Genomic DNA, 12,711 nt, shown 5'->3' with positions numbered 1-12,711 from the left:
GGGATGGTGGCTCCTTCGAGCGAAGGACATTCCTCAATTCTGTAGTTCTGCTCTGTAGGAGTGTTTTTATACCATGGGTGGTACACAGGTCCTGCTGAAGTTGAGGGGGGCTGGTTGCCCATGTCAGTCCATGTTTGTTTGGCATTCCGTGCTTCCAACACCATACTTGAGCAGGTGAGTTGTGTTGGCTGCATAGCAACAGGCTGCATTTGTCTCCATTGAGGACCGCAGGTGTGCACAACCTGCAGACTGCTTTCAAGAGTATAAATTACCCCTTGCATAGCTGAGCCTATTTGATGTTGCCTCTGCCTGCTGGGATTGAGTGTCTCAGGAAGGGGAAGTGGGCAAAGAAGCAGCTCAGATGTAAAATCCACCTGGTGACCACCCACTCAAGTGAAGTTCATAAATGTGCTTCATCCTCTTCTCCCACAGCTGGGAAGTGAATTAGAGAGGTGAAGTAAGCTACCCTGGATCCCGTAAAATGGAAAGGCTTCCCAAGGAACAAAAAAAAATAGCTCCTGGATGCTAGTCCTCTGGTTTTCCAATAGATACCTCTTACCTGTCAAAATGCAAAGTTAATGTCTTGAAAACAGCACGTAGCAGCTCCATGTAGTCATGCTTATACTTAGCACTGCAGCAATCCAAGCTCCAATGACTGGAGAACCACAAGTGGCATGATGCATTTCTGACTAAGCAGGAAAACTCATTTTAGAAAGAGGTTTTGCCCATTAAAGGGAAATTGAAGAAAAAAGTGCCAACATATTCTGAAAAAAAAAGAGATTAAATGGTAGGAGAGGGACCATATACTGCTGTCCAAGGCCATTAGCTTAGGCAGAATGAAACAGTAAATAAACTATGAGTTATAATTAAAGCCTCACAGGTATACATCTTCCCATTGAATCTGGGAGATTCTGCGTATTTGCAGACAATATGTTCAGTCGTTGCAATATTTACATAGCAAATCACCCCAAGGCCCCTTCTTAAAAGGACTTCTGCTGGGATTCTGCAATCCATATTGCCTCCTTCCGGCATGTTGGCTTTGGGGGTCAGATAAGCTGGCATGATTTGCCTGTAAACATGAGAAAGAGCAGATTTCCAACCTATATACAAAAGTTAAGAAGCTGACAAATTTTTTCCGTTTTTGTTTTTTTTTTTTTTAACAAAAATTAGAAAAAGAAAAGCAAGAGAGAGACAGTGTGGGACTCCTAGTACCTGTGCACCCTCAGCTTTCTTACCCTGTCTCACTGGTTAATGTTACCCACAGGGAATCAAAATGAGCAGCTGTTACCTCTGTAGAAAAGTTATGAGGGGAGCTGAAGAAGGAAATTGTTCTACTGGGAGAGGTAAATGAGAATGTCAATAGAAAACATTTTTTTCTTCTGTGTCTGTAAGGGCTCTCTCAATGCCCCATGTTAAAGCATGACTGCAATCAGGACTCTGGACACTTGTACCAGGAGAGCAGGATTCAATAACAAGTAAATGGAAACTAATAATGGCGAGAAAATTAATAATACAGCATGGACAGAGAAACATGCTTTATGATCACTCCAATTTTATGACAAACAGTTGGTAGCTCATTCATAACTATCTGTGGCATAGCAGAGCATAAGAGGATAACAGCTTTGAAGCATATGCATGATGGGTGCACCCAGAGCTGTTCCCAGCTCCACAACCCCACGCTAAATTTGTTCCTGTATCTATGAATATTCACAGACTTTTCAAGCAAATCCAGGGTTTATGTCAGGGTCAGAGATAAAATGGTGAGACCAATAGTGCCAGATGGTCTGCGACACACAGAAAAAGCAAAACTCATTTATATTGAGGGAATTCAATGTTGAAAATTTGTTTAAAATAAGAGCAAAACTGGAGCAAAATGTTTGTTACTAATTCACTACCAAGTCAATCTTCAGATAGCCTGGTGAAATTATCTAGAGTCAGTATCAAGTTAGCAGAGTACTATCAGAGATCAGAGGATCTGTGTGGGTGGAAGACCAAAAGTGGATTTGACCCACAATCAGTAGAACAAGCATGTAAGAGATTTTCTTTCAACAATTTTGCATAAATTCATTCAGTGACAGATACGTCAGTTGACTAAGTGAGCCTTTATTAGAATTGAATTTAACAGCAAATCTGGGAAATCCTCCCAAAGCAACTGTGGCTTTAGAATCCCAGATTTGCACTTCTAATTAAAATACTGTCAGTTTAGGTGTAATTCTCCATAAGAAATGGATTTGGGGAGGGGGAAGGGAGAAGTGGGAGAGAACTGAGATGGTGCCTGAACAGTTTTCCCATGAGGTTTATTTTGTATATTTTCTGACAATCTTGTTAATGTTTTTCACAAGAATGTATTATGCTCTTCTAATCAGATAGCAAAGCAGAGGCAAACTCCTGTCTGCTTTTCTTACCTTCTGTAAGGGGCAAGATCAAAGAGCAAATTGTTTGATCACGGATTTCATTTTGTTTTAAGAAATGAGAGATCATAGCTGCAAGATTTTCTTTTTTGTTCTGTGAAGAATCTATCAATGCCAAGGCTAGAAGGTTAAAAAAAAAAATCACTTCATGGGAACAAGGGGAACTTACAATTCTTTTCTGCTTTATACTGGCAAAATGCTATTGCTTTTGCAAAGAAAGGTAATAAAAAAGTAACCTAAGTAAGAAAATAAAAATTATTATTTTCAGCTTGGTCATCTGCAGTTTTTCCATTAGACAGATATAAAATAGCACATTCTAGAATTATCTTTTAAATTATACATGTAGTAGGTAAGATTTAATGTATTATAAAAGCTGAAAGAAAATTATTTGTAATGAGAAAACAGAAACAAAGCTGTTTACCGTGTTAAAATTATACCTTTTATCCTTTCAGAAATGAAACATTAAGTAATAGAAAAATGTAAAGCTTGGATGGACCCAAACCAACCATATTCAGAAGGCTACTTTTAGAGGACATTTGCAACCGATATCTTTTTATTCCAACTGAGAATATTAAGGTTTCATTTACAACTTCAGAATTTTCAACGGCGCTGAAATTCTGATTCCCAGCCAGCTCTAATTTTAAGTAGATTGTGCACCAGGGATAATGAAGGCAGAGTATTTACTACTTATTTGTGCAAGGGTAATGTTGGAAGGGAGCACCCTGTTCTTGCTACAGCTCTGTGCAGGGCAGACAGGACCCCAAGCAGGGAGCGGGTGGAGGGAGAGAGTGTGATTTTAGCCAGCGCAGGCAGGATGAGAAGAATAAACCAAGAGATCTTAATTTGGATTGTGTAGGGAAGAAGAGTGTAGGAAGGAATAATGTAGGTAGAAAAATGTACAATCTAGTGCGTCTAGCTATTTCATTCCTTCCTGCATCCCAGAATTAGCCATTCATTAGAGCCTCTTTCACTGCTATCCTTGCTTATTTTATTCTGATTTTTTTTTTTTTTTAGATTCTGGTATTCGTAAGTATTACTATGCTAATGAATGTGAATAAATCTAGAGGTCAAATAGACAAATCCAAACATCCAAACCTTAGCATATCTTTAAACTACTAACCAGTGTGCTCCATCTCACCTTAGCTCTGCAGGGGACTGATTCACTAACTCATTTCCACACAGCAGAGAGCTGATCGCCTTAGTGTTATGCTTGAACGGGTATGGGGACATGTAAATTCTCCATGCAGGAGGATCTAAGCCCCATACTGCCCATTAGTGAGGAGAAATGAACTTGAGCTAGGGCTCAAGCTGCAGACCATTTGTTAGTCAAGTGGAAGGTCATTTTCTGTTATCTAGCTGTGGAGTGAGATTTTCAAAACCTCAAAGTGACTTAAAAGTACAAGGTATATCTACTCCTCTGTGACTGCTCTTACCAGAGCATAAACGTAACTCTAAGTCCCACTGGCTTTTGACCAGGCTTTTAGCTGCCTAGCATTGAAGTCACTTCTAGAAATGGGACGTTATCTCCTAAATTACGAAGGCACTTTTGCAAATGTGTCCCGTGATGGTAGTACTGCTGCTCTCCTGCTTGGTCTACAGAAGTAACAGAACAAGATCGTAATGGATATTGTATTTCCAACCACTTGTAGTGGTAAGCAGTAACAGGCATTGGCTCAAAATCTAAATAGGCAATATGGTAATCCAGCACAATCCAACTTGTCCTGTTTAACCTGTGTTCACTGTTATTGAACCGTGGGGATGTCACATTGGGATCGCATCTGCTTGTGTGATGTCTCATCATGACTATTATTATATTTTTTTGTATTTCACTAGCCTCCAAGAGCCTTCATCACTGGCCACCGCTCCTTTCTGTTAGATGCCGCACAACCACGGAGTAAAAGGATGATGTCCTGTAGAGCCCGTATACTGTTTTCTCTGCTGTGTGCTTGTAGCAGTCTAAATTCACAGCTTCTAGCTCCAAGTCAATCAGGAATGAGGGCAAATGTTGCCCGTTAGCAATGTCTGCAACACAACATCATACACATGAAGCCCTAGCCATTCTGGCAGTTGTAGCAAGCTGTTTACCTCCTCTCCTTTCCTCCAGTCTATGAGAGTGAGCACTCACCTCCTCACAGCATCTCATGTCGTGAGGAGAAATGACCAAGACCACCAGCAGACGCAGCCCAGATGAGACTGGTCCGTGATACAGGCATGCATCCTGTCCCATCTGGCTCCCATGGGAAAAAAACTCTCCCTCTTTCCCCAGCCCTTCTTGTTACCTCCCAGTTTCAGTACCCCAGAGCTACTTTTTCATGCTGTCAGTGCCAGGTGCGGAGCTGGGAAGCATGAGCCATCTGCAGCTGACAGCAGGCAGTCCCTGTGGGACAAGCCAGTAATGAATATCACCAGGATGTTGAGGGTCTAGAGGCATGAATCCGGCTGACTGCCGCTGAAGGGATTGAAAGAAGTCGCAGAAATATTCCAGCTTTGTCAGGAAGGAAAGGCTGTATAATTTGCAGCTGGAGATGAATGTGATTATTTGCCATGCAAATGGATTTTGCCAGCTCAAAGTGGCCTTCATCAGCAGAGATTGTTGTATTTGACATTATCTGGTTACTTTTGTTTAATGCTTCTGTGACTTCTCTGAGCGCTTCTTTCCCTGAGCACACATCATCCAGACTAATTAGAGACAGGTACTTTTTTTCCTCTTCTCCCCATCAATCTGAAGATGTGTGAGCTGAATCCATAGCTGCCTCCCTCCCCAGTCCCTCTCCAAATATGAAACAAAAGGTAAAGTCATTTGCACTGATGATCCTTCAGACTGGGTATTCTCTGCAGATGGGAAGCACAATGGTCACATTTATCTCACCTAACTTGAGCTACTTAAAAATCAGTCCAACCTAGTCATCCTGGTTCCTTCAAAATTCAATAAAGAGGGAGGTCTGCAGAGAGACCTCCTCCCAACCTGAGACAGATGGGGTGAATCATCCCTGGAGGTCCCTACTCATCTCCAGAGGTTGTTTGGTGAGTATGTCTCTCTCACAGAGTTAAAGATAGGATAGAAGAACAGTGCCCATCTGCCTGCCTTTCCTACAACATCCAGCACTCCCACAACAAACCTCTGATCCCTCTCTTTGGCTGGCAGTGATGAGGAGGCATAAAAAGTAAGTAATCTGGGATGAGGGACCATCGATCTGCTCAGCCACGTTGCTGCAGTTGCCGATGAAGAAGGAGGTTTGGGTGACACACTGCAGGATGGGGTAACCAGCTATGGTTGGAAACCATGCCAGTGGGCTGTAAATCTGAAAAATCATCTTTGTCATACTTTTCTTGGCTTTTAAGATCTGGATGATTAAAAAAAAAAAAAATTATGAACTCACTATAGTATCACCTTGGAGATGGGCCCTGTAGACTTTCCTGAAAGACCTTGAAAGGTGGATCCTTCAAAGTCATTTACTGAGCTTGGGTTTATGGTGAGACAGACTTTGCTGCCCAGTTTCAGGAACACCCATGGAGGAAAAAAACAGAGGAGAGGGCAGGGGCTTTGCCCTAAAATGAGATCTTTGTGCAGAGGAAAGCCTGACCCGTCTCTAACCGCAGAAGTCCCTTCAGTCACAGCTGTAAAATGCACTGCTTGTCCTTTCTGTCACTGTAATCCCTTGCAGTCACGTTTCCTGCAGTTTCTCTCTGCCACGGGTGAAAGCTGCTGTGGTCATTCTCCAGGAGTGCGGGGCTCTCAGCGCATGTGGTGGGATGGGTCTTATTTCCACACATTAAAACACATCCTTTCTGTTCTACCCCCTGTGCTGCGTGTGTGTGAGCTCTGTCACTGTGCCTGCTTTCCTGCTAGGAAGTGATCTCGGAGACTTTTGACTAAAGAGATTTCAGGATGGATTGATCTAAATGGGGAGATGATGTGATGTCTGCAGGAGCAGCTCCCCTCACATCAGCAGCACTTAAAACCAGACTGGACAAATTGGAAGGGTGTAACCTAGATAAGTCATGCAGCTGCTGGGCTATGTGGGTTTAGTCTCTTTCCAGCTCTAATTTCAGTGATTAGCAGGGTGTGTTTTTTCCCCGCAATGGAGCATGCAGGTTTGTTTGTCAAGTTATGTTAAACCACAGTAATCCATAGCAGCTGGACCCAAGGCTTCACGCAGACCCGCGCACAGCGTGGCATGCACTACCGTGAGCTGGTCCAGTGTTTTTAGCTGGGTTGAGATATCACTGTTACCATCCGATAAACCATATTTCTGTGGAGTGACTCAGGTCAGCAGAGACACGGTCCCCCGCAGAGGAATAAATGCATTTCTCACGGATAGATCCTCCTTAGTCAGACTGTCTGGCTTTATCAAATAGCATTGTAAGTTATCTTCTGTCTGAGACACTGCTCTGCATCTAGAGAAGAAGCGTATAAATAATTTAGACAGAATGCATGAATACTGACATCACTCTAAAATTATCTTCCACCCTCAAAAGTTATTCAGAAAGATTTTAATATAAATTAATGCCCGCTTGACTTATTTGCTTCTATAGCTATCAAACGGTTACACGTAATTGGCTATTTGATTGCAGCAAGTGCAAAATACCTAGATTTTAAGACATTATTATGAACATCTTGTCTCACCATCTGCTGAATACAAAACAGAGAATGTCAGTAGGCAAATTATTCATTAAGGCCATGGCTTCTCTCTGAGCTTCAATATGTCTTATACAAAAACACAGAGATTTAGTTTTTAAACTTCAGGTGATGGGGGAGCTGACTTAGTGATCCTAGCTGGTCTGTTTTATCTGGGCTGGCTCCATGCTGGTGCTCCTTCCCACTGGAGATACCTGGCCAACACAGACCTTGCCAGAGCTGCTGCTTGTATGGGTATCGTCCTGCCCAGCTAAACCTTCCTCACAGTTGTCTCCATGTCTTATTATTATTATATACTTTGAAAGGAATTAAAACTCAAAGCAAATTCAATCAGTTTATTTTTTTGCACTTTGAATTTTTTATCCCCACCTTGAAAAGTAAATGAAGAACTGAGACAGACCTTTGGCTTCCCTGGAAGTAGCTGGAGAACGTGACTTTGGATAAACGCCTGGGTAAATGATGGGCCTGCAAGAGTGAGCTTCACCTTTTGGACCTTCACACTCCTCCTGTTTGCCTCTCCTCTCTGTGCCCAGGTCTCTCTCCGGCCGCATAGTTGGTGGCGTCTGGTGGTTCTTCACCTTGATCATCATATCCTCCTACACAGCTAACCTGGCTGCCTTCCTCACCGTGGAAAGGATGGTTTCTCCCATTGAGAGTGCAGAGGACTTGGCCAAGCAGACGGAAATTGCCTATGGGACCCTGGAAGCTGGCTCCACTAAAGAATTTTTTAGGGTAAAAAGGAAACTTTAATGCAAACATTTTGATTAGTCATTTATTTGACAAGTCCTCCATGCCCGTCTTCTCTTATCCTCAGCTCAGGTCAGTTTTTTTCTTTTGCTTCCCATTACTATGTTAGGACCTGCTGAGCTTGTCCTTAAAACAGCAAAAATCCAGTTTTCCCTGTGCTGTTCAGAAGGCTAGCAGTGTCTCTAGTACATGTGATATTCTGTGATTATAAACAGAAATATGGAATATCCATGTGCTTCCCCATGCTACTGAGGAGCTACCTCATCTCCTGATTTCCAGCTTGGTCTGCCCTTGGTTTGATCTACAAAATCACTTGCTGTACACAAACATGTGGCAGAAATCAGGGGTTGATCTGAGCCCTGGTGCGGAAATGGCAGGAGGTTCATTAACATCCCTCTACCCCTTTTGCCTTCTTTGGCCCATCCGATACGTGGGTATGTGATCAGTCCAAATTGGAAATCTCAGCTGGCACCCAGACCTCTGTTAACGCTTTTGTTGGTTTTCTGCTGTCCTACGCAGCGATCCAAAATAGCAGTGTTTGAGAAGATGTGGACATACATGAAGTCAGCCGAACCCTCCGTTTTTGTGAGGACGACAGAAGAGGGAATGATCCGGGTGAGGAAGTCAAAAGGGAAGTATGCCTACCTCTTGGAGTCCACAATGAACGAGTACATCGAGCAGCGGAAGCCCTGTGACACCATGAAGGTGGGAGGTAACTTGGACTCCAAAGGCTATGGCATTGCAACGCCCAAGGGGTCTGCACTGAGGTAAGTAGCTTAGATTTGCTTTCTTTTGCCAAACCACCCAGCAAATCAATGTATGCACACAGTTCAATCTCCATTGCCATGTTAATCATGAAAGCTTGGGGCAAAAGGAGGTGGGGGAGCTGGAGGAAAAGGGATACGAAAACTCAGTGTGATGCACAGGGAAGTAAAATGCCCAGCTCCCGTTGAGCAGCAATGGGAGCATCTAATCATTCAAGCCCTGCATTTGGAAACTGGATCCTGGCTGATCCACTTGCTATGAATGTGTCTGCTGTATGAGGTGATGGCAGGGGGGCTGCTGTGGTGTAACCATTGGTTTCACAGAGCATTATCTGGAAGGGACGCTCATCCTCTGCCATGTGAACTGCACAGCTTTGCAGAGTATGGTATTACCCTGGCTTGGATCCATGCTTGCAGAGGGAGTTCTCCTGGGGAAAGCATTTTGGTGTTTCCTAAAATGAAATGCTATTTGGAAGGGGTTGGAAGTCGGTTTTGAAAAAGCCCTGCAAAAGGTGTGTATTTTCATTCAGAGTCAATTCAGATCGTGGCAAGTGCCAAATTTATGGCAAGTCCAAAGGGGCACAAATCCTTCATTTCTGAGCCCAGACCTGCGCCTGTCACATGCTTTTGCCTACTGTCATGTGAAATATCGTCAGAGGCCTTCCTTTAAAAAGAACCATTAGTAAGTACAGAGCCAGATCTGAGTTACTAGCAGAGCTTGGGCACTGCACACAGCCAGACCCCTGGACAAGAACTGGTTCCCTGCAAAGTGCACCGTGCAAACTGGCCTGCTCAGAGCAGCATTACCACAGTCTGCAAACTGGGATGGTGATCAGAGTCACAGCAGAAGTGTGACTCCTTTTGGCAGCAGCCATGCAATTTCCTCACATTACAATCGTGAGGAATATGAGTTGTAAGGATTTAATGGGACTAGTAAATCCATAGACGCCATAGCTTTAAGTAATCTGATTGATGCTCCAACTGAGTTAGTTATTTATTGAACATATTTTAATCAAAATGGCTGGACTAAAATCATGGCCTTATACTTGCTTGCTAACATAACCCAGTGCACAGACATTTAATCCATGGTCCCTGGATTACTAGAAGCCAGCTGAGTATTTGCTGATGGATTTGACTAGTCACAGAGCTCCTGAGCCAAAGCCTGCCCAAAGAATCAAAGATGTATCAAGTGGTAGTGGATGAAGCCCAAGGATTTTGATTACTACATTTATTAAGTGAGCTCAAATTAGATGCAGCACTTCCCATATCACCAGTCTCTTTAGAGAGGCTCATGAATGCAGTGCAGGTGGTCCAGAAGGCAATTCTTGCATCCAGTGTGGTTCAGGCTCTGAAATGACTTGAGGCCCTCCAAATACAGGTGGATATATTCTCACAGCTTTGAGATGTTCTCTGTCGCAAACCCTCCAGTGTTTGTTTTCTGTCTTGCAAATATGGAAATTAGGATACAGGGTTGATTCAATTTATTTGTCTATTTAATCATCAATCTTGTATCCTAATTTTGATATTATAAAAACAAACAAACAGGAACATCCTACCTGTCTTATAATTGTTGGCATATGAATGAGCCATTAATTATACTTCTAAGAAAAATAAACAACAAAAAAAGAAAATTGTATCAGTCATTTTAATTTTGCAGCTCCAAACATCCCTCTGCTAGGCATGATTCCAAAAATTCCTAACATTTCTTTCTGGTTCCTCTTTTTCATCCCGGCTGCATGTAGAACAAATTTCTTATGGGCTTAATGGAAAAGGAGGAATGCTTGATTTTTCCATCCAATGGTGTTTCTTTGGAACAGTTGCTGTCAGTTTTTGTCCCATTATGTTTGTTTTGGTCCTGTTGTTTTAATTGTTTTAATCTTAGTAGTTCCCTACAGTCATCCTGTAGTGTCTGTTTTCCCCCTGGGGTCCTGCATGTGAGAGGTTGCCCTGAGCAAGGTGACATTCATGAGGCAGCTGGATAGCACGGTCAGCCCTCTCTTACTCAGGCTTCATCTTCACTCACTTCCATCCACAGGGTAAAAGTTCTGAGCCAGGTTTGGAGGTATATGTGAGCCAGGCCTATCTTAGCTCAGGTGTGTTTTAGAAGCTGGGCTGCATTTCAGTTTTTGCTGCAGCCTATCCCTTTTGTAGCTAGACTGGTTTTCCTGCATTTAGGATGGCTGATTAGGAAAGGATCCTAGAGAGATGCTAAATGAGAGTCCACCATTGTTTTTCTTGCTTCTCCATGGGAACACAATGCCAGGATATTGCCTCAGATGAATGAAAACAAGGTTGAAAATCCAGAAATAATTTGTGTTGTCACAGGTGCAAACATCCCTCCCAGGCTGTCAATTAGGTCTTATGGGCTGCTAAAATTCCTCCTGGGTGAATCTGGCTTTGAATACCTTTTGGCCTCCAGTTGTTAAAATTTAGTTGCATTTACATATGGCTGAGAAGGGTGATAATGGGAGGGCAGAAATTACACCTTTCAACACCAGCTAGTTCATGGTGTGATCCCATCTGACATGAGATAGTCATGCAGCTGCAAAACCCATCCATTTACCTGGCAGGAGTTCTTCTCCACTGTCGGACAAGTGATCAAAAAGAGGGCAAAAAGCCAAATTATCCAAAACAGAGGAAAGCAAACCCAAGAAATTCCATGTGAGTCAGGATTCAAGGAGATGGAGATCTGAGAGGGCAAGTTCTTCAGAGCAGCCAGCCTGATGGCAAAGTTCCCTAAAATACAGATCAGTTTTCCTAGGGTCTGTGAATAAACACAAAATGTTCCCTGTTAAAAAACCTACCTCCTTTCAGGACCCCAGACCTCTCAGTCTTTAATCAAAATACTCTCGCGATGAAGTACAGCTTGTTCTGTTTACTCCCCATAAGCTGAAGAGAGAGACAATTAACTGAAATGAAGCTTCCTAGGAAAGACAACACAAAATGCTTAGCACATGACCCCAAAAATCATACGGCTGATATTGTGCTGAGGGAAACTGCAATGCATTTACTTGTTAACACCTTGTATTCACATAGAAGCTGCAATGTATTTTGGCTCATTAGTTAACTAATCTTTTGCAGATGGTTCAGACATTAGAGTGCTAATTAACCTGTATTCTGTTTTAGAAGACAGAAATGATTATGATTTACTTAGCGTCAAATTTTTTGTGGAGCTACACTCACAGGCTTCCATTGGCTTTAAAGGCAACCAGAGTTACATTCTGACCACAATTGTTACAGTAAAAAAGGGAAAATATTCAGCCATCTTCAAATCTACACCTTCACCTTCTCTTGACCTGGTAGCAAGCTTGCATCTGGATTTTGCTTTTTGAAGACTGGATGCAGCCTGAAGGAGGCTCCCAGTCCTTGTGAAAGCTTCGGTGCTTGGATGGGATCCCAACAGGCAGAGCCATCATGGGCTCGTGGAGGTCAGCACATCCCCTTTGCACAAAGACAGGCTTTTTTAGAATTGCAGTGTGAGAAAACAGCCCTCTTGGTGTGGTACACAGAGCTACATGCACAGATTCTCTGAGATGGGAGCCGCAAGGTCCTTGGCATTTTTCAAGATCTCTTTTATAGGCATTCAAGGTCTGCTGGTGGACAGTTCAGCGCTCCATCTCTTCCATGCTTTTTAAAGCCCTCTCTCATTTGTGTCTCACTGTGCTAAGCTTTTTTCCTCTTTTTCATGCAATGTCTACACCAGCGTTGCACCAGATACCCAGCATCCAGAAACAAACTGTGGCCATGTGCAGAGCCTGTCAAACTCATTGCTGCACATCCTGAGTCAAGCTGCTCCCTCAGATGTTTACCACTGAAATCAGTGAGAAGTGTCTTAACACATCTGAAGGCAGACTGTGGCACAGTTTGGGTTTTGCAGGCTATCCTAAATCCAGATCACTGGTCTTCTTTCTAAATGGTAGAGTCTGCTCAGCATCTAGACTCATGCAATGTTTTCCATGAGTGGGGAGGTGCGTCTATGAAACATTGCAGCCATTCAAAAGTCCTAGGTATTCTTGGATGTGTATGTTTTAATGGTGCTCCAACCATCCCTTGACCTTTTGGTAACATGGCAATGATATCACAGGGCATACAGGGCCATTCATAGCTGACCGTAATCATCCGAAGTGAAGGAATTCACTTCCCAAAGCAT

The 12,711-nt window shown here is 43.0% G+C and overlaps 1 protein-coding gene across 2 annotated transcripts in view; it reads left to right on the top strand.

Annotated features, from left to right (window-relative positions):
• Positions 1-12,711, top strand: part of GRIA1 (glutamate ionotropic receptor AMPA type subunit 1) — a 126,055-nt gene that overhangs the window by 99,005 nt on the left and 14,339 nt on the right. For both annotated transcript variants that reach the window (XM_086758569.1, XM_086758568.1), the window contains exons 12-13: positions 7,584-7,782; positions 8,317-8,564. In XM_086758569.1, the coding sequence (XP_086614695.1) occupies positions 7,584-7,782; positions 8,317-8,564 (447 nt within the window). The remainder of the gene's footprint in view (positions 1-7,583; positions 7,783-8,316; positions 8,565-12,711) is intronic.

This window comes from Chlamydotis macqueenii, chromosome 14, assembly GCF_036417535.1.
Source record: "Chlamydotis macqueenii isolate bChlMac1 chromosome 14, bChlMac1.mat, whole genome shotgun sequence".
Taxonomy (NCBI): Eukaryota; Metazoa; Chordata; class Aves; order Otidiformes; family Otididae; genus Chlamydotis; species Chlamydotis macqueenii.
The sequence above is the reverse complement of the archived record's forward strand: the minus strand, read 5'-3'. Positions and strand labels throughout refer to the sequence as shown.